This window comes from Osmerus mordax, chromosome 1 (genome assembly GCF_038355195.1).
Source record: "Osmerus mordax isolate fOsmMor3 chromosome 1, fOsmMor3.pri, whole genome shotgun sequence".
NCBI classification, from domain to species: domain Eukaryota; kingdom Metazoa; phylum Chordata; class Actinopteri; order Osmeriformes; family Osmeridae; genus Osmerus; species Osmerus mordax.
In genome coordinates, this window is record NC_090050.1 from 8040898 (window position 1) to 8068239 (window position 27342).

Genomic DNA, 27342 nt, shown 5'->3' on the forward strand with positions numbered 1-27342 from the left:
CATTTTAATTTGGATGAACAGCATCTACATAACAGATTTGGGTTTTTTGTTGGGTCATGCTTTGATGTCCCGTCTGATTATGATGAGCTCTGCCAATTAACTCTTTTATGCGCATTTATGATTATATTGTGCCATTTTGCTCCCATGACACTTCCTTCGGAAACCTTCACAATAATCTCATAAATACAAAATCCTGTTTCGTAAAACTGCTTTTGTCCCATTTACAAGGAGTATGGGAGTTTGACACTAACCCGTGTCTGTTTTTGGCCTGCATTTTATCTGAGCAGTTTTCAGAACCTCAGTTTGTAAACCACTTGTTTGAGGTAACCTTGCTCTCCGTCTAGGGAGCTGTCCGTCGTTGTGGTGCTGAATCCGGCACTCAGTGACGTAGACTTCCATCCGCAGGAGCGTCATCAGCAATGGGAATAGCAAGGAACCCGGCATGTAGGCTATAAAACCAAATAAAGAGACTGCAGTGGATTTTAAAATGTGAATTTCAATTGAATCCTAATGTGAAGAATGATATACATGCGTAATTGTTAGTCCTCAGGCTAAGATTTCTTTGTTCCATTTTCATAAAGACTATCGTGACTTTTTTTCGCTCATATCTGTGTCTTATTATTGTAGAAATTAATTTTTCGTTATCATAGTCTGCAGTCGTTTGAATAAAAGTTGATATTTTTAGATGCAGCCACCTCCCCCTCCCTTCCTACGCGTGCGTCCTACCCGCACGTCTCTCTCGGGACTCGAGCAGAGAGCCTACCCCAGGTACACTCGTATTTGACGTCAGAGACCTTCGTAATTTGACGTGTAAACATTTCTCAGCCCTCTGCACGGATTACGGATGTTTCAATGAGGCAATAACAAGTCAGTTCACGGACCATTTTCAGAGAGTCGCGAACAAGGGGAACGCAAAAAAAACGGATTCATTCATTTGAAGTTCAGCATTTTTGGTTCATTTTCTGTTGTCTGTGCTGCTTACTTGAACATCTATCCAAGAACACAATTTCTTAGCTCCTATTCTTCTGACATGGAGGTGAGATGTCGCCCAATGTTGACGAGCTGTGCTCTTGCGGTTCTCTGCTTCATCGTTCATTCCGTGGATGCTTCTTTCGGGGACAGACAGTACCTCAACGAATGGGCAGTCGAGATTCCAGGAGGAACCGACGCTGCCAGGTTAATCGCCAGAGAATTGGACTACGATTTGGTCCGACAGGTTGGTTCTCGTGACACCAACGCCCCTTTACAAACCCGATCAAAACAGAAGTTACGTACAGTTTAATGTTTCTTCAATCTCAGACGAAGTGGCACACTATAGGAAAGTGTGCTCCGATTCGGAAATATTTATGAATTCTCTGTATAATGCACAGAGAATTGAGGGAACCATCGAGTTAGGTTGAAACTAATGCATTCATATATGTCTTCCATAAACGTAACCTTACACCAAATATAACAGCAATACATGTTGTGTGCAATAGTGTAGGATAGGAAACTGTTATTCAACATGATCCATTTTCAAAATGTTTTTGTTTAGATCTATAGTAAATAGTTAGTTCCGTATCGCAAATCTAATGATTTGCTTTGTAGTATCAGCGTAAGACTTGGATGAGTTCATTCAAAATATTTATAGACAGTGTGGGCTTTGATATGAGAGGGTGACAAAAATACATGACTGATCGTGACTCATTGATTATATTGAACTGTTTAGTAAACAACATACAGAGGTACTGTATGTTTGTTTGACTGTTGGATTTTATTTCTCATATCCGGATATATGAATAATTTCCTGGTACTCAAATGCCAGGCACACAAGGGGTTCTTTGGTTGACCACACAGAAGAACCTGTTGAAAATCATTATTTAGTTCCTGGTAGAACCCTGTGTTGGTAGAATGTTTCAAGCTATAAACTTTGTTTGATAAGGGTGACACCAACATGTTCACAAAGTTTTTCCCCCCCAGATGTTTCTTGTGACTTATGGGGGAAACTCAAGCGTTTTTTGGTTATGTTCAAGGTGTAATTTTATTCGATTTTTGTAGTGTGTACTACAGTGTTTTGCAATATATTTCCTTTCTGCATTGTTAAACATGAACACAATGCGATGACAGATGCACCAAGAAGCTGAAGTTTTGTGCAGCATGCTGCCAAGAATCAAGCAGCCCACAAGCAATGGAAGTCAGTTATTAACCAGAGTTTTCATTAAAAGGAGAGAGGTAGACATGCAGTGATGGAGAGGTGTTGACTTTACAAGGGTGTAGACATGATGAAAGAAATCTCGTTCACCCATCGTAGAGATTTACATTTAGTCCTTTAGCAGACGCTCTTATCCAGAGCGACTTACAGTAAGTACAGGGACATTTCTCCAAGGCAAGTAGGGTGAAGTGCCTTGCACAAGGACACAACGTCATTGGCCTGGTGGGGAATCGAACCGGCAACCTTCCGATTACTAGCCCGATTCCCTAACCGCTCACCCACCTGACACCTGAGAGATCATCTTTTTTAATATTAGTCATGGAAATATTTGAACATTTTGTTTGGAAATGTGCTTGATAATATTCTAAAGTGTTGAATGAAATAAGCTCAGCTTTTAGAATGGTGATTAAAAGAAACAAACGTAATTTCTGAAGTTATATTACAAAAAAATCGTAGCAAGTACCGGTACTGATGTGAAACAAACACTGAAAAGAAACAAAACTATGTTATCGCCTGACATTTGACTGCCTTGTATATTGAATAGTTACGGACTGTAGGGGCTAGATGACTGGATGACTGGTCTATGTTTTTTGTTTTTATCAAATATTCTTTAACACACTCTTCTTTTCTCCAGATTGGGACCCTAGAAAACCATTATTTATTCAAACACCCAAATCATCCTAGCAGGATGAAAAGAAGTGCACCTCATATCACCAAACGGTTGTCTGAGGACGACAGGGTGAGCCATTTTGTTTCTTTGTATTGCATATTTGCATTTTTGCCTCTATAATTGTTCCTTTTGGAGATGTAATACGTCATTAAAAAAAACATTGTAGATCAAGCACAGGAACCTCATAGTACAGTGGAAACCACCAGTTTTCAGGATGAAACCAGTTTGAGATGCTTTGGTTCAAAGTAAAAGCCCTGATGTCTTGATTCCATGTGTAGGTGTCATGGGCAGAGCAACAGTACGAGAAGCGTCGCAGTAAGCGAGCGTCGCTCAGGAGCTGCAAGGACTGCCCTGCAGACAAGCTCTTTGATGATCCAATGTGGAACCAGCAGTGGTATCTGGTAGGTGTCTAAACATGAAAAGCAACCAGTAATCCCAAACAAACAGCATGTTGAAATGTTATTTTGCATGATTGCTTTTGTTTTTTAAACTGTATACCAACGTTACTGTAGGGATTAGTGCCACAGCTGAACCTTGTCTTTATCATCGTAGCATGGCTAAATTGTACAGCTCAAAATTGGTCGTTCGAATACAACACCACCCTACCCCCACCCCTTTGAACACATTGACAAACATTGGCTCACGCACACACTTTTCATGTAATTTCCGGCTGGTGTCTGGTCCTGCCTGTGTGGCCTGTTGTATACAGACTGCCTGTCTCTTGGGATTCAGCACTGATAGGAACGGACAGCTCCATGGCGCTGAGCGTGTAGAAGATGTCTGTTCCTTCACCAAGCCTTTAAAAGCGCCTTGTGTAGCGAGAGTGTGCATGTATTACCAGGGTTTGGGTGTTTTTGTTATGTTGCCACTTGCCACAGAGAATGTACTAAACACAGGATCATGCGTGGCAAAAATATGTGTGAGTCAAATACCTAATACCAATAAACATGTATCTCCAAAAGAGCCATTTGCTTGATAGAAAATTCAGCCTAATCAGAGATTGTAAGGCAACTGAACTCCCACATTCTAATCTAATACAATCAAATAGACATTTGCACATTAATACCCACTTTGCCAGAACACAATGGCCATTTTGGTCCATTCAGGCCAAGCTGGTGCAAGACAGTGGATTGCGACAGCTGTGGTTCCATCACTGATCCATCACTGACACATCAATATTGTCCTGTGTGTGGGATTAAGCCGAGCTATCGTTACTACTTTTAATGAATTCCGAATGTATTTCAATGAAGTTTAGTCCTCTCATGATTTCTCACATCAGAACTGAGGTTTACGTATCACTGACAAAGCAATTTAGGTTGAGCCACTGTGGGTTATTTAGTCAAGCATCAGCTGTAAAAGCGTCTCTGTCAAATGAGCTAACTTTGTCACTTCACAATCTGTACTGGGTTTATATTGGTTCCATTAAGCCTAATGAATTGGAATTATTTTGAAATGGCTCTGTCCTGTCATTCTCCAAATCATTTGGCATTCACAGAGTATCATCACAGGTCAGCTTTTATAGTATTTTGACAAAATGTTTGTTATTTGGGGTTAATGCTATTTGCTCGTCGACCAAGAAATTATCATGAGTGTGGAGAGAACATTTTGTGATAGTTGGTTAGAAGTATTTGATCATATTGAGTCATTATTTGTCATCTATTTATTATTTTTCCATTTCAGCAGGGCTTCCGCCTGTCATCTCATGAAGACAGGGTGTGTGTATACTGTAACTGGTGTATGTGCGTCATTGAGTAAATATATATATTATCCCCTCAGCTTTATTCAGCCTGCATGCACTACTGAAAAATCTGAGTCACTCTCAGGGAAAATAAGAAAATAGATGAGATGAATCCTTTTCATCTGTCTGAACTGATGATCCTAGTTGAATTGGTCATCAAGTCCCGCTTATTGTATTTACACACCGTGCCACTAGTTATCACTAAAAGGGAAACAGTGTGCTTCTTCCAGCACACTGTTTGGCCAACAGGCCAGTAAGGCATCCATAAAAATATGACTAGATTATGTCCTGCTTTCGTTCAACCCAAAAAATACTCTCTTTTAGAAAATGTGAATTTGTAAATATTCTGTTCTATTCTAATAAGTTAAATGACAAAATGTTGCAAACATGATTATGTAGATCAAAATGGCTACCGCTCTGTTGTCATTAGTAACAAAAATAAACTGGATGACATCGGTAAACTACGTACAATGGCGTGGTTTGTGGCACTTCCACTCATTTGATGGGCTCTCTTCTCAGACGGTGGTGATAAGAAGGGAAATGACGAGAACCATGGAAGGATATTGAAATGGGATGACAGGGACAAGATATTGATATTTGGAATGGGGGGGGGGGTGAAAGACAGTGGGAGAGAGCGACCGAGAAAGAGAGAGAGAAGCAGGAGGGTCTTGGAGAGAAGGCAGGATATGTAGGATGGTCAAGGAAAAGATGCGAGAGATCGGGAAGGAGAGAGTGGAAGAGACAGAGGAAGCAAGAAAGATGTGAAGCAGTGTGTGTGGGAGGATTAAAGAAAGGACAGAAAAGGAGAGAGAGAGAGAGAGAGAGAGAGAGAGAGAAGAGGGGTGGCAAAAAATAACAGTGGGGAGCTTTGCAGAGATAGATGGTGCGAGAATGGGGGGAGGAGTGCGTGGGAAAAGGGAGGGATGGAGGCAATGACGTCGAGACGAGGAAGGAGGTAATAAAGGATAGCAGGGATGAAGAAAAGGGAGGGGGGAGAGGGCAGAAGGCAGTGATGTAGAAAGATGTGATAGGATAGAGAGAAGGAGGGAGGGAGCTGAACATGGGTGGAGGGAGGAATGGAGAATGCCGGCAGATTGAGTGTCTCAGGAGTAGCTGACTGTCTGATAATGCAATCAGAGAGGTGACTCACAGTGCCCACCCCCAGGGCTGTGTTTTCTGTGTGAAAGTGTTTGTGCTTATGTTGTGTTCGAGCTCCTACCAAATCATGTCTGTGACAATGTGCTAATCATTTGGTTTGTGTCGTTGGTGTCGAGAGCTCTTTTTGTGTCCGTTGGTGTTTAAACACTCTTCTCGAGTGTTTGCTTGAAGCAGTCGTATTTGTAGACTCTCTGGATGTCTGTGTGTGTCAAACCGAAATCTATCCATGAAGGGCTATGGAGAACCCACAGCGTATGTGCTGTTCAACAGATGAGTCATCCATCAAGATAGCCAGCAGCCCTATGATGGTGAAAAGGGAGGATGTCTGCTAAAGCCAGAGGGGAAGGAGGAGGAGGAGGAGAGAGAGAGACAGGGATGTTCAAGATGGGGAATAGCTGCATGTACGGACAGACAGAGAGACAGACAGACAGACATAAATACATACATATAGCCATCTAGACAGACAGACAGTCAGCCAAGAGGAGCCCTCTCACCGACTTGATGTTTATTTTCAGCGTTTGTCTCCTCCTATGAATCATTTTATTCCCCAGGCAATATCGCTAGTGTGGCCCTGTGCACTCTCCCTACTGATTATCCAATTATCACCTGCTTGGTTGCCACACGCACCCACATACTGTAGACATACATACACACACACACACACATGCACACTTTAAAGGGAAATACTGAAAAGACAGTGATAGCCACAGTGATAATGCGTTGGAGTGACAGAGGGTCTAGCTTTGCTTTCTCCCACCAGAAGTGGCTAGGAGAGTGAACTGGATGTGGACAAAGAACAACAAGCTGATAATGAATTATCACCATAGGTCAATGGGGGGGGGGGGGGGGGGGGGGGCTGACAGTTTGTATTAGTGTGAGATGGCGTTGCGTCTTAGACTGACCTTTGTCTATTCTGTTTTTCAGTGGAAACTGCGATACTTGATATTCACCCAAGCAGTTTAGTTGAATTACTAGGTCTAAGCTGTGGTATCAGATCTTCATCTCGTTCGATGGCTAGCATCCATTTGTTACGAGCACCTGAGTTAGTAGGCTCATGTCAGCTGTATGTTACGGTGAATATGCGTGATTTTGATGTCATGTCTCGAGATGTATTGTCATTTTAATGAGTTAAGTAACTTTATCAGAATAGCTGAACTCACGTCATGAAAAATCCAGATGCAACTGCCCAGCCGTTCTTAGATTTATTTATGTATTCCTAATTCTGCACAGACCGATTCAACAGGGCTTAATAATCATAATAATCAATCATCGATGAATAATTAACATTAATAACTTTCGTTCATGTCAATGATTCACCCGTAGGTATTATACCCCTGGTTAAGTATTTTTCCATTTCACTTAAAACAAATCTCAACTACCGCAACAAAATCAACATCAATCTCCCCCCCCCCCCCCCCCCCCGCCTCCAGAAGCCTTATTTACACAGGTGTGATCTACGACACAACTGTACAGTTGATCTCCTTCTTCCTCTTTCTGCTCTGCTCTACCCATCCTTCCTTTAATGATCATCTTTGTGTCTCTCGTCTTTCTCTGTGTGTCCCCCTTCAAGCAAGACACCAGGACCTCGTCCTCCCTCCCCAAACTGGACCTGCACGTGATTCCCGTGTGGAAGAAAGGCATCACGGGAAAAGGTGTGGTCATCACCGTTCTGGACGACGGCCTGGAGTGGAACCACACCGACATCTACCCTAACTACGTAAGAGGGTTTCCATGGCGACGGCCGTCACTGAGGCAGAGCGTCTCTATAGCAACACTGATGACACCTCACAAGGCGATTCATAAAGACCCATTATATGTGGCATTGCTCATGCATAAGAACGCTTACATGCACAGAGTTCATTGGTTTACAGTGGGACACTAATTTACAGTTCAGTCTTATTATTTTATAAAGGTTTTATGATCATCAAATCCAATTAAATTTGTTTAGCCCTTAACCATAGAACTGCATGTAAATATGATAAGGATGCTCAATGTTGGCAAATTCAGTGTTTAATAGTGTGTGGTGTTTACCATAATTGACATATGAATTGTCAAGCTGTGTTAGCCTTTAGAAAACAATGGATTTAGGAAATAAAACACTTGAATCTACCAAGCGGAACTCCATAAATGATACATCTGTGCTTTGGTGGTAGAGTTTTTTCTAACACAGTAAAGCTTGCGTTGACCAGCTACAAGATAATGTGGAGAGACACCAAGAGAGAGAGTAAATGGGCAACAGAGAGAGAGAGATAGAGAGATAGAAAGAAAGAAAGAAAGAAAGAAGGAGAGAAAGAGGGAGCGAAAGAGGGAGAAAGGGAGAGATAAATCAGATTCAAAGGAAGAGAAATTGAGAGCGGATGTGAAAGGATGTGTAACAGCATAATGGCTGGAATCAGCTCCTGTGCTACTTAATGAGAATGTAATTAATCAATGGGGCGATCTGGCGAGACAGGCACCGCCATTCGTTAAGGCACTTGGTGTCCATTTGCACATCATTAAAATGACGCAAAAAAATTCTATGGTTGATGTTTAAAGTCAGTTCAGCATATTTTGAAATGTAAAACATGAACACAAGTCACACTGTCACACATTGTCTATCACAGTGACAGTAGTGTGTCCTTGTTGACCAGAGTGTACGACATTGAGTGTTCCTTTTTTCATTCTTTTTCTTCTAAAGGATGCAGCAGCCAGCTATGATTTCAATGACAATGACCCCGACCCATTCCCCAGATATGACTCCACTAATGAGAACAAGTATGTTGAAGCTTCCTTTCTACATTTTAATTCAAACTATGATTAGTCATGTAAAAACACATGTAACACATGTAACCGTGGCTTTTGCTTAAAGTTAAAAATATTCTCTATGAGTAGATATTTTTTAACAAACTTGAAAATGTATTTTTGGTATCATGGTTTCATCTTCAATGCTCAAACTAGGTCTAAAGCAACTTAATTGTGTATTAGACTTCCTGGAACAGGGATTATAAACACATTACATTATGTCTAGACACTGTAATATCTGTCGCAACATACCAGTATGATAAAAGCAAACATGCATTTTTTTATGGGTATGGTCACATAAAATGTACCATAATCCACTACCCAGTCACAGTACTCTCTGATTGCATAACTTAATTGAAAGGATTGACTGGGATGTTGACAACCAAGCTGAACTCATGAAATCTCCCATACGTTTTCGTGTGTGTTAATGGCCACATACAGTATAAGAGATACTTTTGTATGTCGCTTTTGCTATTTCATGCTACAGTATTTGTTTGTGTGTTAGAGTGCCATATTGAACCTAACATTTGCTGTGGCGGCTTTTGGGCTATAGACCAGAACGACATTTGGGTTTTGTATTTTGTTTCCATAATTGTGGGAGCCTTGCTTAAAGGTTTCACCCAAAACACTGGACACTACGCAAAATTGTGGAAAAAGCAATAGGAGTTTGAGGAGTTTAAGTTGGAGCAATGAAAGATTTGGCTCCATTCATTGGAGTCCAATGCGTTTTTTTAACTTCATGTGTGAAATAGTTATGTGAAAATCTTCAAATGACCACCACATCCATCACTCTACTGTCACATCCTTAATGGAAAAACGCTTACTGAGGTTTTAATTCTCGTTCTCTCTCTCGTCCCACTTCTCTGTTTGTCTGTCAGACAATACCTGGGAATGATGACTCACTCTATGCCAATTGTGGGGTTAGCTAAACACAAGTCATGCAACCACCTCCCCACTCTTGTCAGCAAACTCTATTGTTATCCATGTTCACTGGTTCTCTTGTATAATTGAGACACTGCCAGTAGGACTGCCAGGCCGAATGGCCTGCCGTCCATTCTCATGATGACAAACATAATAATTAGGAGACACTGTTACGTAATCAAACAAACAACCAATCATGTTGAGTGCGTATGATTCCAAAGGTTATACAGAGGAAACAATCTGTTTAGATGACACTTAAACTTAAGCTTTAAGCTTAAACAATAATGAGATTCTGTCTTTTTATTTATTTATGTATTTAAACTGTTTTGGGGTTTTTTGGAAGTCGAAGTTCAATGAATGAAGGGTATTTTGTAGTCACACCAAAAGTGGTCACGACTCGTCTAAAACAAAGGCGGTTTTGTCTTCTATGAAACATTTTGTCATTCTGTATTTTCTCAGGCATGGGACCAGGTGTGCTGGTGAGATTGCCATGCAAGCAGACAACAACAAATGTGGGGTTGGAGTAGCTTACAATTCCAAGGTTGGAGGTATGACATTTAGCATTTTGCTCTGTGAAATGTGTGTCAAGATTATGTAGTGCACATTTATGTGTTTGTGTGCCAATGTGTTTGTGTGCTTGCATTCTTGTGTCATTATGAGTGCACAAAAGTGCGTGTGCATGTGTTTGTGGCTGTCCTTGAGTCCATACAGTAGGTGTGTATTTGCACAATTTGTAAGACACACATCTTGGGCTACTAACATAATAACTTTTAGAACCGGTGATTGCATTGGGCCACTTACCCAATCCGATCTATCCACCTATCTTCTAAAGAATATTATATCATATCAGCGGATGAGGATCAGATAGGTCAACATTCAACACCTGTTTCACACAAGTCTAGATGGTCAAAAATGCAACGGTTAGAAGTACACTTCAGCAGACATGCATAGCAACAGCGATGACACGGTTAATCTTCGAATGGTCTAAATGAAATTCACTGGGCAGTTTGCTAGATGACCTAAATGTATTTGGTTAATCCCGTCCAGGGATCCGCATGCTGGATGGTATTGTGACGGATGCCATCGAGGCCAGTTCAATTGGTTTCAACCCAAACCATGTGGACATCTACAGCGCCAGCTGGGGGCCCAACGATGACGGCAAGACAGTGGAGGGGCCCGGTCGTCTAGCCCAGAAAGCCTTTGAGTATGGCATTCAGAAGGTAACGCTATAGCTACTATAACTGGACTTCTAATGACTTCATCAACAGAACATCACGCATCATGAGTAGACTTATGAGTCCTATGATAATGAGTAATTATGTTAAATAATGACATTAAACTAAAAACAATGTTTGATGTGGTAAGTCTTGTTTTGTACAATGCCTCACAAGAAAGGAAATGCAAATGGCCATCACAATCATAACTCAACTGATCCACACAAAAAAAAACGTTTTGGTAAACCGTAAAAGTAATCTAAGGATGTTGCCATGGTTCTGAGAATAATTCATCATTGCATCAAGTTACATACACAATGTGGTTAACAAAGATCTGTCTGGGTAACTCTGCCTAACTCTAGATATCTAGATAAATAGTAAATTCTACTGCCTAGTATGAAATCATTAGCTTATCATTATAATACCACAGAGCTGTCAACACAGCCTCGTATCACTAACTTCTTATCACCGTCTTTTTCAGGGGCGTGGAGGGAAGGGCTCGATATTTGTGTGGGCATCAGGAAACGGAGGCCGTCAAGGGGACAACTGCGACTGTGATGGCTACACAGATAGCATCTATACAATCTCCATTAGCAGTGCCTCACAGCAGGGCCTGTCACCCTGGTATGCCGAGAAGTGTTCCTCCACACTGGCCACAGCCTACAGCAGTGGGGACTACACCGACCAGAGAATAGTGAGTATCACTACACCACTGCAGTGTAGATGATGGGAAATATTGTGATGGATGTTGTGCTTTTATGTTGTGCCTTACCATATCATGTCACATGACCTTACCATGTAATATTGTGTGATGGTGCCTTATGCCTTGCATCATACCATGTTCTGCTACGCAACGTTTTTCATAGCAATAATTACTCAATTGCATTACATTCATTTACGATGCGATGTGACATTCTGGCAGCACTTTGGTTAGTGTAACCTGATGGCAGCATCTATTCATGAGTACATTTCTTTTCTTTCCTTTTTTCTCTGCAGACAAGTGCAGATTTGCATAATGAATGTACCGAGACACACACCGGAACATCCGCTTCCGCCCCACTGGCTGCTGGGATATTTGCCCTGGCACTTGAGCAGAAGTAAGGAGACAACTCTTGGTAGAAATGTTCTACCACCCTTCTCACATTTTCTCTCACCATCTTAATTATCAATAATGCTGGAAAAATGTTAAATCCATGTTACCCTCAACTTCACGTGTCTTTGGTAAATGCTCAATGGTTGTTTTGTCTCACCTTCTCAGCCCAGAGCTTACCTGGAGAGACCTGCAGCATTTAGTGGTGTGGACATCTGAGTTTGACCCGCTTGCCAATAACCCGGGCTGGAAAAGGAATGGGGCAGGCCTCATGGTGAACAGTCGCTTTGGATTTGGCCTGCTCAATGCCAAAACACTTGTGGACCTGGCAGACCCAGCCACCTGGAAACACGTCCCTGAAAAAAAGCAATGTATCGTCAGAGATGAAGCTTTCCAGCCTAGGTAGAGTAGCTTTCTTTAAATGTCTATTTTTGTGAATAGTTCATGGATAAACATAGTACATGCCTGATATTGTTTTTAGTTTGATTCTTGATCTTGAAATATCCCAATGCTTTGGTATTTCTGGTAAAGCAACAAATCAGCTATAGCGTGTCATGAAAATCTGAGATGACAAATATAAATTGTGTTTGTTTGTGTCTGAGAGAGAGAAAGCGACTGCCACAACATCATCCCTGTACAAAGCCCTCTGTGGAGGAAGCAATCTTCCCTCCTCTATCTTCCGTGGATCCAAACAGCTGTTTTGTTTACCTCCACTGCAGATTAAAAGCCTCCGGAAATGCTGCCAGGCACTATTTTGGCAGATTCTGCAGTCCTGCAACATATCCCTCTAAATGACCTCCATTTTACCCGTCATGCTAATGCTAGCTGGTGACCCAAGTTAATACAAAACAGGGCATAAACAGGGCTTTACAACTGTCCTCCTGGTTGTTGGGATTTAGTGACTTGGTGGTATCGACACCCCTGTTACCTTAGACATCAGCAAGCCAGCACTGTGTAATCCCTTAGATTTTGTTTCCTATCTCCCCTTCGACTTACTTTAGTCCCCATCCTCCTCTGACAGCTTGGTTAGAGTAATCCCTCCATTCATGTGTGGATTTAATAGACAAGGGATTAACGTTGATTCTGAGAGAATTATGGTGGACCATCTAAATAAATGTATACTTGCGTCATACTAAAGTTGTGTGTATGCAAACTACATACTTGATAAAGGTTTCGTAATAAGGATTGGGTCCACCCGTCCAAGTGCTCCTCTTAAACTAACTTTTATTATTGAGAAAAAGAGTCTGAGTGGGTAATAATGCCACAAAGACAGAAAGACAGAAAATATTACGACCAGAAAGGTTATCTTGTAGTGAAGTCAAATCCAGGTCAACAACAGCAAAAATAGTCACCTCAATCAAAAGATGACAATCTGTCAATGACCCCTCAACTGTGTCACACAGTCTAAAAAGTAACTAACATTGGGCAACTTGAATGAGAAGACAACTTGGGAAGAGCAACGGGTGAATTAAAAGTCAAGATGTAACAAGCCATCCAGTCATTGCAAAACACACCAAAGCAAATGCAAGCCACTGGTGCAGTACACTATTAAGGCTGCGAGTATGGCCTGGGGGTGTAGTCTCACCATGTATGTCTTCCTATGGCAGCAGGAGTAAATTCCCCTCACTCTCTTCTTTAAGATGTTAAAATGGGTGAAGGTATGCACCCCTCTCAACATTCAGATCAGTGCAGCACTGGTAGCTGGCTATTGTCCAAGAATTGGGGAACATTTAGAATGAACACCAGTGTAGTGACTAACCATCCCAGTAAGGGCCATGTAGTGATGAATCTGAAGAAGATTTAGCCGAGGACGAATGTAGATACACAATTAAAAGGTTTGATATAGATAGTTTATCAGCAGACAATCACTGTTAGTGAGCATCGGTTGCACACATGACAAATAACATACTAAGAGGAACAAAGGACTCTTATGCTGTGCTGTACCGTAAACATGAATCTGGAATGGTCATTAAAGCTTGGTTTCCAGTATTCTCATAATCTGGTGCCCAAATGTTGCTTTGTTTCTAATGGGGAGTTGACCTTTGACATGTGTCCACATACCAAACTAAGAAAAACATATTCTCAGGCCAATACCTACCCAGTGGTAGAATCATACTAACTGCATTACTATGGTAAATAATAAGAAACAATTCAATTCTTCACAGCAATGTATTACTATACTCAAATAATCAGAATTTTTTTAATGCTGAGATTGATGTTTTCGAAAAAGACAAGAAGAACAAGCTTTGTATTGGACATAGTTCCTCTCACATTTATCAAAGAATGTGTCATGTCGGTAGTTAAATGCCGGTTCTCTGTTTCTTCTTAAGGAGCTCATTTGCTGTTTTCTTGATGTTCCCACAGGGCATTGAAAGCAGCAGGGGAAATCACCATAGAAATTCCCACCAAGGCGTGTGTAGGGCAGGAGAATGCTGTTCTGTCACTGGAGCATGTGCAAGTGGAGGCCAGTATTGAGTACACCCGAAGAGGAGACTTGCATATCACGCTTATGTCCCCGTCAGGTTAGTAAACATTTATACACAACATTTTTGGTGGTTTGGCATATCAATCTTATTGGTTTCACATTGACAGAAGTTTTACAATATAGAAATAATGTGAGGACAGTACATACCTAAGGTACTATACGTTCCTGCCGCTATCCCTCCAAACTACATCCGAGGTCATTGGACCTGGCTTTGCATTGCTCAGGTGCTCTTTAGACCCCAGACTAAGATGCACTGACAGCTACTGATCAATTCTCGCAAGCGGTTCTAGACATACTTTACGTGGGAGATGTTGAGCTTCACCATAAATCTTAATCTACTCTACATCTGCGTTCTTCCATCTCAGTTTCAAGAATTTAGATTGTCTTTATCTCTGAATAGTTCCTCACTTCTTTTCACACAACCCCCGTTTGTACCATCTGGAACCTGATTGGTTGAAAGGGGCCAGCCAAATTATCACACTCACATGGTTGAGCCGGTCTCATCAACTTCCAGATAAATTGTGTTGAAGAAAAAGTTATAATTACAAAAAAGTACCCCAGAGCATTAGACGACCCAGGTGCGGTCCGCTTGTTCCAAATGTTTCCGTATGTGTTTTACTGACTTATTCTTAACCATCTGCCCCTTCTTTTTTCCCATCAGGCACTAGCACGGTACTTCTGGCTGAGAGAGAGAGGGACATTTCCTCCAACGGTTTCAGGAACTGGGACTTCATGTCCGTCCACACCTGGGGTGAGGATCCCACTGGAACATGGACTCTCAAGATCACAGACACGGTAAGTCAGAGGGATTGAAGCCTTTTGGTTTGTGCCAAAGATTAATTGCATTTACTGTACAAAACTCAGGGCGCCCCTCAAATCTATGAACCCACTACAAGCATGTTTACCATTGCAGGTTTTCCGGTTAGACATACACACATAACTTTCCCTAAGCCACAGCTGAACTTTAGATAGGCCCAAATTATGCAACCTGTGGATTCTAATTACATCTTGATAATAAGCATGGCAAAGTCATTAAGAGTCTTAAATCTTCGAAATGAAGGTTGTTTGATCAGTTTGGTTACTAGCGTCAACAGGACAAATTAGAGCAGGGCTTTCTCTTCACATTGACATGTTAATGGGATGAAGGACCTGGACATTAGCCCTTATTGAACAAACACTGCCCCCAGGAAATTGATGAGTCAAGACTGAAAGGAAGTAAAGAATAAATGAAACACGTGATTAGACCATGATGGTCACACACATAAGTGTCACACACATAAGCTATTCCAGCATGGCAGTCCAGTTATTATTAACTAATACCTTTTGTATAAATAATCTAAATGATTGATACTGTTACTGCTGATACTGTTGATACTCATACAAGCATATTTGTCATTATACACATTATACAATTTTCATGTTATTATTTTCATTGTATCTTATTATACAACATTGTATATTTCACAACAAACAAACATCACATATAGTTAATTTATTCAAAAACCTCCCTCACAGCACATGGGAGCTAAGAAAAGCTAAGGACATTTAATTCACCTTTCAAAATGCATATGCATTGACGTTTGAGTCGAATGGCTGCGCAATACCATTTTCAGCTTTGGAATATTACCAGTCAGCTTAAAAATAGCTGCAGTGGGTCTTTAAGATGTAAGATTTGAATTTGAAGGTAATTACAAAAGATACTGGAAGATCTGTGTTCTCGGGCTGTCTTTGTTGTCCGGTCCACCATCCTTCCCTTTCCTCATTTATCCCTCCCTGCTGACGCTTTTGTTCTGTTTGTCGCTCAGTCAGGGCGGATGGAAAACGAGGGTCAGATCTTGAGCTGGAAGCTGATTCTCCACGGGACCTCAGAGAAACCGGAGCACATGAAGGAACCCAGGGTGTACGTTCCCTACAACGCCGTGCAGAACGACCGGCGTGGAGTGGAACATATGGATGACATGATGGAGGTACAATAAGCTCACTGCCATGGAGACAGTGTTGAGACAGTGTTGAGATAGGGGCAGCGGTTACGGTTGGGATGTATAGTACATTAGACATGAGACAGGTGTCACACACATGATACAACAGGTATGGCATCATATAGATATGTATGAATATGGCATGAAATAGATATTGATGTATAAAGAAGGACATTTTACTGATGAGATAGCAGAGTTATATGTACAGAGGGAGATCTACAGTAAAACAGCAATGACTGTCAGTTTTACTTTATTTAAAGATAATGTTTTGTATTCTATTCTAACTTTACACCTAATTAAATTACATGTCAGTGCTAATCCTTGTGATCATAATAAGGCTTATGATGAGATGAGAGTGTCTATGCAAAAGTGAATAACTTTGTTACAGTAGAATATAGAGGATTCAGCCAGAAGATTCAGCCCCCAACAACAAATATGGCCTTGTTGTAAACGTCTGCCTCTTATCACATCTCTCCCATCCAATCAAACAGGAGCTTCCCAAAGAGAAGACCCCACCCCAGAAGACCCCGCCGAGTCCTGCCAAGGTCTCACTTCCCACAAACCCAGGGAAAGAGCCGCCCTCCACCTCTCCCCTGTCCCCCTCCCTCGCTCTGCTGCGTCTTCTCCAAACGGCCTTCAACCGGCAGACCCCGGCCTCCCTGCCCACATCCCCAGCAAAACCCCTGTCCTCCTGGGGGAGCCACTACCAGCGTCTTCCCCCACAGAAGCTGTACCAGGCCCTGGATAGGATCAACCAGTACCGGGGGAAAGAGGACAGCCTGTACAGCGACTACAGTGATGGCTTCTACAGCACCAAGCCCTACAGGCACAGAGATGACCGGCTGCTGCAGGCCCTGTTCGACATGCTGGGAGATGACAGCCAGTGAGGTGGGAAGGAGAGGGCGGGGGGTGGGGGAGGAACTGAGGCAGACAGGGAGGAAGGGATTGAGGTAAAATAGAGGGGTGGGTGATGAGGATCCTGGAAGGCACTGTCCAGTCAGGCACAAATCTATTTGATGAAGTTCAGTTCAAATTCAATCATATAAGATTACATATCATAAGCATAAATGGTACTATGGAGTAAAATTATGGCATATCTTATGACTGCTCTATACTCCACTGGCTGCTTATTGTTTAAGTGTTATTAATTAAATTGTTATGATATTATAACTAAATTGTGATCCATGCATAAAATACTATTATTAGCTGGTTCATCCATCAGCTGAGTTAGTGCCAGGCATGACCAAAGGCAATGGGCTGTACCGTAGGCTGTGGCCCTGTGTGCTGTAAATTGACCAACTCTGAGCTGAATGTGATGGAGGCAAAACTGGGCAGAGATGAAGTGTGGAGAAAGAGAAAGTGAGTAGGAGTGAGGGAAAGTAAAAGAAAACTTTAGTTTTGTAATTCTGTTCCAAAATATGCTGCATAACAAGAAATAGCAGCTTTCCAGCCTATTTTTCTTTCTGTTTCCTTTTCTTCCGTTTTTCACTTTCTGCTTGAGCATGCCATTTTAAAATATAGTTCTGTACTTGTAGCTATATAATCTACATATTATACAAAGACAATGATTGTAATATTATTTGAAAGATACATGACCTGAAATCCTCTCACAAACTCAATACTATTATTGTTTCTCTGTTGGGACATGTCAATGTCTATATTTATTTTGGTGCAAGGGTGGACATGCTTACTTTGATCTTACTAACTTTCATACTTGAGAGTCAAATTAAAACTTGTTTTACACAAGTTAAGATTTGGGCACATGACAATAGTATAATGTTTAGCAGGGCCAGCGTTACAAGTGTAACATTAAATAGGCCTCTATATACCAGTTCCTTTTCAAAGTTGAAACTCGCAGTTGTTGACAAATGGTATATTATTCTCAGGGTGTCAACAAAGTATTGGAGAGTTTGAGAACTAGCTGCAGCCCTTCATTGTGTTCTCCTGAAAGTATTAGTGGTACAAATACTTAAGACTTGTTCTTTAAAGTACAAAGTAACACATGCTATTTGAGAAAAATGATGAATAGTCTTTTGGCTTTTTATTAAAATTAATTAATTAAAGGAAAAATTTAATCATTCAAAAACAAAAGAGAAACACAATCCTGCAACCAGACTTCACAATCAATCCTGGACATGTGCAATTTGATTATTTTTTCTACGTGAAAGTATATAATGCTGCATCAAATATATAAATATTTTGGAATTTTCTATAAATTATTCATATTATATCAAATATATCAAATATATACATATCCCGTGATTAATTTATTGAACCTTATTTAATGTCATATTTAAGACAATACAATTATGTGCTGTGATTATTACAACTTTAAGAAATTATACATACAAAGAAACACTGCCACAAAACAAATCCAAAAGCTTTTCTGTGTTTAGGCGGGTGTGAAACAGGCCTAACATGATGTTGCTGTTGTAGCTATTTATTATTAACTATCCGTCAATAACACCACTACATAGTTATGTTTAATTTAATGAAAACTTGAGTGTAGATGATTTGTTTCTTTTACAAAGTGGCCAGTTTGAAGGTCTCCCAGTATCACTTTGGTGTGGGGCTATAAAACTAACATTCCTTAAACCACCTTGGCATTAAAATTTGCTCTACTTATGGTCTAACTCCACAAACTCTGGTAACTGAAGCCTTTATAAATGCTAATGTAATGCTTATGACAATGTTACAGTAGGAACTGTAATAGGTGTACTAAGAGATGCACTATGTAGAGTCCCTCCCCTAAATTGATAATCCATCTGTTTTATCCAATGTTGGTTGGACTGGACTTCCTGCCCGGTGATATTAACCCCACCTCTCTGCCTCAATAAGGTGAAGACTGAGATGAAAGAGGAAAATAGGTTTACATTCATTCTGTAATTTATCCATCTTTAAATGTAGATTGTGTTGTTTATTTGTTTGGTTCTGTTGTTTGGGTTTGATTGATGCTTCTGTCCAAAGTTATTTACTAGAGCTGAACTATGTTGCCATTTCTATGTGGATGTAAAACATGAGATTTACCTTAATAAACTGCAAAGTGACCTCTTGAGTGTGTCTGAGTTGTTGGAAAAAAAAAAGTTAGGAATCTAATTTAATGGCATCTCTTTCTAAGCTATAGCAATACTGCCACCATGTGGACAAAAATGATGGACTTCAACCAATTCACAGCACATACAGATTGATTGTGCTCATATAAATGTTATTGGTTAGGCAAGACAGGGACATTTTTAATAGTGCCTTTTTCTCTAAAACTATACTGTTACATAAATCCAATTAGATGATTATGTGCCTTTGTGATTATCTATGTTACATGAGTCAAAACATTTAAATTATGACAAAAAAATAAATGTTTATAACATGAGTTGTGATGAATGAACTTGCCCCAAAATATGTGACAATTGTCCCAGCTATGGGGCAAGTTTCAATTTTGTATACCCTCAGATAGAGTTGCTTGAGTTGTGACCTGTGAGTTGATATGAGTGACTTGCAAGTTGCAACACGTCATCTTTAATATCTTGTATCTTTCTCACAATCTGTTCTCCTCCATCTTATTGTTTACCATGCACACTCTCTTAACTCCTTTTATTACAATAGTATTTTCTATTGCTTTCTTTATCTATTCTTCTTTTTCATCTGTTCTCTCGCTGTTCTTTTCCCCTCTAATGCATACCCTTCTCCATGTGTTATTAAGCCACATTTCAACTCATCCCATCTGCCAAGATTCCTCACACATCTGGTCGATTTGGGCATTCTCCAGAAGGGAATACTTTGCAAGCCTGAAGGAAGGGAGAAATAGAAGGACAGAAGTACAGAAGAAAAATTATAAGAAAGAGAGGGTAGAAGAGACTGGGATACGAAACAAGAAAACCACACCCAAAATTGAACAATACGTAGCACTGTATCTATAAAGGAGAAGGTGAAGGGGAGAAGGCAAGAAACACAGGGACAGAAAAAAGGAGATATTTCTGGCAGACATTCAGTCCCAAGACAAAGCCTGACCCCTGCAGTTTGTTTTCCACCTCACATCCAGGTTGGAGCATGGCGCTGTTCCCACTCTGCAAACGCCTCGCAGGTCAGTCAAATGTCACCATCACCACCACTGCACACTCTCTAACTAACTCTAACCGTCTTCCCTTCCCATCTCCACTTTGCAAACTATCACAAACTCTACTCTATTTTATTGCTGTATAGATTTACTTAAATACTTGAATGCTGCACCAGGATACATACAGGAGATCTGTATTTAGGGAGGAACCTATTGGTTTGGCCAACAACAACAGGGTGAATGGGGATTTGAACTCATGAGCATAAGGTTGCAAGTCAGTCTCTATCCTCTCTGCTACAAAACTGTTGAGATTTTATGAATAGAAAGGTATTGAAGAGTATTAGCTTTGGTTAGGTTTGGGACAAAGGTTAAGAAACGGTTGACATTTCAAGGTGAAATTGCGTAAAATTGCACATGGTATTTCAGAATGATGTCATCCTGTTTAACTAAACAGATAATCAATATCATAACAGGCCCAAAGGCTGTGGCTGGATTTGAAAACGACTTCCTTTTTTTATACAGTTACTGACCACATTATTTCCCAACTCTGAGAATGGCTCAATGGGCTGGGACGGTGTCCTGCAAAATGTAAGGTCATAGGTTAAAATCCAGCCACAACCATGATGCCTGTCATGATACTGATTATCAGTTACATGTAACTTAAAAAGTATGCCTTTGGTGCACCTTGTCACGATGTCACGTTGTCATGTCACCCTAACAGTAAACTGATGTCTCCAAATTCACTCTTGGATCTGCAGTAAAATACCACATCAATAAAATATGAAAGTGGGCAATTTAAAGGCACTGTTAAATGTTCCTCAAAGGCGCAATGTGAATGATTAAGTTCTGTTGTCAGTTCTACAATTCTATAATGATATGCATGAAGATTTTCTTACATATTTCTCATGTTAGTGTACAAGATATCTGAAGATGCACATTCTTTTCAATCTTAATGAAAATCTTGGATCAGAGCAACAGAGATTTTAATCCAATGTCCTGAAAAAGGGAATGTGGAGTCTAATTTGAATCTAAAAACCAACAGACACACAGTCTTCTTGATACAGTAAAGGCCTATAATGATATAGGGCTACGGGTGTGGTTGAGAGACAGGGAGAGAGAGAGAGAGAGAGAGGGAGAGAGTGAGAGATAGAAAGAGAGAGGGGGAGAGAGAGAGAGAGACTGTACAATAGGTGCATGCGAGAGGCTCAGCTGAGTTATGTGTCTGTGAGTGAGTACTGTAGGCCTACTTTACTATAATCCGCAACAAATTATACTAGTTCAATGCGATTCAGTATCATCATGGATGTAATATGCACAACAATCCGTCTGTGTGATATGTGATCTTTGCGATACTGATATTTGTCTGTGTTATCTAAAGTGTACAAAACCTACCTTGGTAAGTTTAATGATTACAGCTGCGTGTGCTTAAGCCACAAGTCCACGCACACACAAAATGTGTGCTTGTGTGTTTCCAACAGGATCTGCCAGAGTGTTAAGAAAGCAGTTGGCCCTGTACTGCCTGCTTCTGTTTCTGCTTATATGTAAGTGTCCTTCAACATTGTTACATTTATCACATTCACTCCCCTGGAAGAGAAAGCACAAAAGCAAAGCATTTCTTGTCACATTGCCTTTTGTACAGTCACCTCATTTGCTATGAACCAACTGGAAGCTAAAACTAGTCGCGTATTTTTTTCTGCCCATTGGAGTCTATGGGCAGAAAAGGTTTGGGAAGCATGGAAAGGAAGCACAGAGTAAATAATATGAGATAAAATAGTGTTTGGGTGACATCTACAATATTTTGTGTACCTACTATATGCAAGGAATTCGTGAGACCTTTAGAAATGTGCAAACTCTGAGGTAAGCCTAAATGAAAATACTTTTCTAAACACATTCAAGTTGATCCGTGTCTGTAGTAGAATACTTGTAATATTCCTTCAGGTTGAAATTTCTTAGCTTTAATCGAACATATATCTGTCACAGTAAAAGTATTTTTTCCCTCCAGACTTCCTTAAAGGCAGAAGAACGGCAGTCAAGATCGATAAACCCCCCATCTTTCGCTCTCTGGGATTGGACCTCAGCGTTGAGGCCAGAGCAGTGACTGAGGAAACTGTCAAGGAGAAGAGACAGCGCCTCCATCAGGAAACATGGTGGGGCGCTCCGCTGGTGTGGGGTGACAGTTCCATTTCAGTTTGGCGGAGAGATGAGTTTGGCCAACGGAGAGTCCACACCGGCCTGTTGACGCTAGCGGTGGGCGGTTACGCCGGTTTCCTCCCTCGCTTCCTGTCTTCGGCCGAACTCCACTTCCTACCGGGTGCCACCGTCACTTACTATATTCTGACAGACAGCCCTCGCACACTGGAGCCGCTGCCCCTTCTTGCCCCCAGGAGAAATCTGAAGATAGTCCCCGTGGCGGAGCTAGTTGGCTGGAAGCACCTAGCCCTGCGGCGCATGGCCTTGCTGGCCTCCGCCATCAAAGACCCAATTCGTAATGAGGTTGAGTATGTCTTCTGTGCTGATGTGGACCAAGAGTTTGTGGCCCCGGTGGGGGCAGAGATCCTTGGGGAACTGGTGGCCACGCTGCACCCGGAGCTGTATGGGATGCCACGGCACGCCTTCCCGTATGAGCGTGAGCCAGACTCATCGGCCTTCGTGGAGGATGGGGAAGGGGACTATTACTACACGTCAGAGCTGTATGGTGGCCTGTGCCCCGAGGTGTACACCATGGCCAGAGCCTGCTCTCAGCTCATCCTCCAAGACCAGGAGAGGGGGGTGCAGATCGCCGGTCTGGAGGAGAGCTACCTGAACCGCTACTTCATCAACCGGAGGCCCACCTGCGTCCTGTCGCCGGAATACAGCTGGTGGGAATCTGCCCTGGCCGCAGATGTGCCGGCAAAGAGGCTAGTCTCCCTAGGGAGGCAATGTGAGTCTCTGGAGCCACAGAAGAGAGAGCAGCATGGCTGCTGAGATATGGGGACACGTGGGGTGGTGAGATGAGTCCAATTGCTTGCTTGGCTCATGTGGTTTTGGCATGGTACTTGGGCTAAATGCGATTAGTTGTGACGATTACCAAACAAACTACTTCTACATGTGACCATGTAGGCTCCTTACTTTAACCTATGCACAGTAGTATGATAGTCTGGTGAAAGCTGTGGATTTTAATGATATGTAGGATCTGCTGCAGGCATTTCTCTTTGAAAGGTGAGAAATGATTGCATGGCTAGAATCCCAAAATGTATATTCTTGTGAATTAAGTGATCTATTATACCTTTGTCTATAGCCTCTTACAAGCATAATTTTTTAATAAAGGTTAAATAAAATAAATGTAAAAATTATGCTTTGTAAGAGGCTATAGACAAAGGTATATGTTAATTGTATGTTATGTTTGCGGGCTAGCTACCTTGCACACAATGTTGGAAGGTAATTGGGTGTGCTCACGTAGCCTGGTCCTAACCAGACTCTCGTACATTGCATTTGTACAGAGAGTCTGGCCTCGCTCCATTGACAAGCGTTGACTTCCTTGTAGGCGGGTACTCTGTTGAAGTTTAAAACTATTGGATCTGCCCAGAGCCACTCTGATCTGCCATAACCAATCGCTAGCGTTCGCCTTAGCCAATTCCTTCACCACTACTGTAACAGAGCTAGCTGCCGTAGCTGGAAAATCAAACTGTTCCCGAACCCCGTGGGGGGGGGGGCCACAACATCATGGCCACCAACAAAACTCAGCAAAACTTGTTCTTGCTCCAGCTTTAGCTGTTGGATATTCGGTACTGTTGCCAAAATGGACCGAATGGCTTTGCTCGCATCTTTCTCCGCCGCCATTACGGAACTACAACACAAACTAGCGCACGACATCAACGTCATCGTTCTCAGCCACTCCCTCTGTTCGCTGATTCGCAGGTAGAAAATCAACCTGAAAAATCTGACTTACGTACCTCATGGCCAGACCCATAGACATATATACATGTATATATTCCTATAGCCAGACCTATGTACAGAAGCAAAAATAGAATTGAGCGGAAGTACGTAGGAGGGCAGAGCCAGGCTAGGGCTCACGCCTTCGACGAGCACAACCATTGTTCTCTCACATATATATTATAATTTTTTTTATTTTCCCACCCCTAAGGATCAACCAATATTTGCGCTACATAGACAACGCCAGTGTCAAAAGGTTCGTGTTGTTTGCGATTGCGTTGCTTGTATTTTCATTCAAGTTCCGTTGCACGGTTTAAGTTGAAATTACGTTTTTGTGGCAAAAAGTGCCTTTTGTCGCCAAAGGGAATCAGTGCAAGCCCAACGTCACAACGTCAGCACACGTTGGCAACGACGCACAACTACGACGTGCATAGATGTAGTAAGACTGTTGCGCACAGTAGGCTACTGGCAGCATTAGAAGAAAGAAGAATCAGAATCAGAAAGGGATTTATTTGCCATGAAAGTTTGCACAGACAAGGAATTTGCTTTGGCAGGAAGGTGCATACAATAAACATATACCTAAAATTTAAATATGTGGACTAACTATACTAAGGGTACATAAACTAGCAGTACTAAGTGGGATTAGAATAGAATTAAATATACAATAAAATATAAGTTGCCGTAAATTACAATATAAAAATACAAAAATACAAATATTACAAAAAATACAAATGTACAAGATACCATGTTGTAATGCAGTGCAAAAAGCAGAGTGTTTTAAGCAAGAAGTCATTTGAGTCAGTGTGTGTATTATACATTTAAGTAATTCAAGACTTGCATGTACAGTAAGTAATTTCACATTAAATGATGTATTTAAACTCAAGCTTGTGTGGTGTGTCGCTGTCTTCAATGCCACAGCCTAAACTTGATGTCAAAAGAAACGTTTTTCATTTCCGGCGCATTCAAACAATCCCCTTAAGTTTGGCTAGCAACAGCAGCTAGGCTAGCCTAGCACAATTTACCGAGGTAGAAGCTGACCTCAAAGGTGGTTCTTAATAGTGATGGGCATTCCGGCTCTTTTTCGTGAGCCGGCTCGTGTGTCTCAGCTCACTAAAAAGAGCCGGCTCTTTTGGCTCCCTAACGGCTCTTTAAAAAATACATGTTTTAACTATGAATTTGAATATGATAGGTGTGAAAACAATTTGATTAAATTATGAAATGAAATCATACTCGACCGTAACCACATATCTTTAAAAATGCATTGATTTGTCATGGCTCTCCTCCGAGTTTTGACTACTCTGACTGTGTGAGTTGGCTCGGCCCTCCCTCATGCAGGATTGACAGGAACAGACGATGATCGTGTGCGCCTTTAAGCCTACAAGTATTTTTTCGTTGTTCTTTGAATTAGTCAATTATTTTAAATACAATAAAAATTCATTATTTCATAATCATTTAGTTTTTATAGTCTGTATTAATCTATTAAAAATAGAGTCGGCTCTTCAGATATGCGAGCCAGCTCCCAACGTTCACCTTCAAGAGCCGACTCTTAGAGCCGGATCGTTCGCGAACGACCCATCACTAGTTCTTAATGAATGAATGCAATATGAGTGGGCTAAATGCTTGAAAATATCACTACTGTAGAAGGGCAAAACTTAAGGTGACGTTTAAGTCATATAGGTTAGGTTCATTCTACATAACATTTACTCATTTAGCAGACGCCCGTATCCAGAGCGACTTACAGTAAGTACAGGGACATACTACACTTCACTTTTTGTATTTTGAATTGTACATGAGCAGCAACAAATGTAGGCTATGCTTTTAAATCTATGCAATCTTCATAAATAATAAGTAGGCATTTTTATATAAAATATACAGAAATATCAGTTGTAAAATTACAGTTAATAAACGTACCCATCTGCAACCGATGCAAGCAAGCACACCCTACAATTTCCCCAGAAATTGTACCCTCTCTAGTTACAGAGTGATATTCTTTAAATTAACCTAATCTACTTGAATAGAATGTGTGTGCAAGCCTATCTATTCCACAACGGGCACAACAAAATAATTAAAAAACAACCTGTCTCTTTAAATGAAACACTCTCCTGCCCCATTAATGTCAGCTTTAAGATAAACTGCACCACCACCTTTGTGGTTTTCTGTGATAAGAGTCAACAGTGTGAGAGCCCACTTTCCCCGCAAATGGCCAATTATTAACTATCTGTTAGAAGCTGCTGTTAGAAGGGCCTTCAATCCTAGCTGTGAGGAAAGTAGAAACAACAGCAGGATGATGCTGCTTATTTTCAGACCCCTTCACTTTTAGGGTTAGGGTATTTTTGCCAGTTAATCTAAGCTCAATTTACTTATAAAGACAAATGGAAAACATGTACCAAAAAAAAAAACTACAACTGAAATCTCTCATTTAAATAAGTATTAAAACTCTCACAGTACCTCTGTACTTTATAGAAGCCCAATTTGCAGCAATTACAGGAGTGAGTCTTGGCCACAGCACATCTCTTAAAGCTTTGCACACCTGGATCTGGGCAGTTGATCCCATCCTTCCAGGCAGATCTTATCAAGCTCCTTCAATGAACTGCTATGATCTGCAGGTCTCTCCACAGATGTTCTTTGGGGTTATTATGGGCTTAGGTGGGGTCACTCAAGGACGGTCAGAGACTGCTGAAAGGTAAACTGTAACCCCAGTCTGAGGTTGCGTGCGCTCTGGAGCAGGTGTTCTTCCAGGATCTCTCTGTATGTATCATATATATCATAACATGATGCTACCACCACCATGCTTCACCTTAGGGATGGATTTAGCCAGGTGATGAGCAGTGACTAGTGTTCACCAAACATAGGACTTGGAGTTCAGTCCAGAAAGTTACATTATTGTGTTATCAGACCAGATATTCTTTTTCTCATATTCTCAAGAGTCCTTTACATGCCGTTTGGCAAACTCCAAGCGTGTCATAAGCCTTTTACTCAGGAGTGGCTCCCATCTAGCCACACTACTATGAACGCCTGATTGATGAAGTGCTGTTGAGATGGTAGTCTTTCCGGCAGGATCCCCCATCTCTACAGGGGACTTCCAAAGTTCTCACAGTGAGCGTTAGGTTCTTGGTCAACTCCATGAGCAACGCCCAAGACGCATTTCAGTT

The 27342-nt window shown here is 41.3% G+C and overlaps 2 protein-coding genes across 2 annotated transcripts; both read left to right on the top strand.

Moving 5' to 3' along the window:
• The first annotated feature begins 989 nt into the window (after positions 1-989).
• Positions 990-17114, top strand: pcsk1 (proprotein convertase subtilisin/kexin type 1). The gene is made up of 14 exons (XM_067244406.1): positions 990-1216; positions 2826-2930; positions 3140-3262; positions 7328-7474; positions 8435-8511; positions 9919-10007; positions 10507-10679; positions 11155-11367; positions 11670-11770; positions 11932-12165; positions 14128-14285; positions 14910-15043; positions 16054-16215; positions 16719-17114. Exons 1-14 carry the CDS (start codon positions 1031-1033, stop codon positions 17112-17114), a joined length of 2298 nt encoding a protein of 765 aa, XP_067100507.1. The 5' UTR covers positions 990-1030.
• Positions 17115-20245: 3131 nt separating this feature from the next.
• Positions 20246-23545, top strand: LOC136950735 (globoside alpha-1,3-N-acetylgalactosaminyltransferase 1-like). The gene is made up of 3 exons (XM_067245182.1): positions 20246-20305; positions 21757-21819; positions 22281-23545. The coding sequence occupies exons 1-3, from the start codon at positions 20272-20274 to the stop codon at positions 23240-23242; spliced, it is 1059 nt and encodes a 352-aa protein (XP_067101283.1). The 5' UTR covers positions 20246-20271; the 3' UTR covers positions 23243-23545.
• The last annotated feature ends 3797 nt before the right edge of the window (positions 23546-27342 follow it).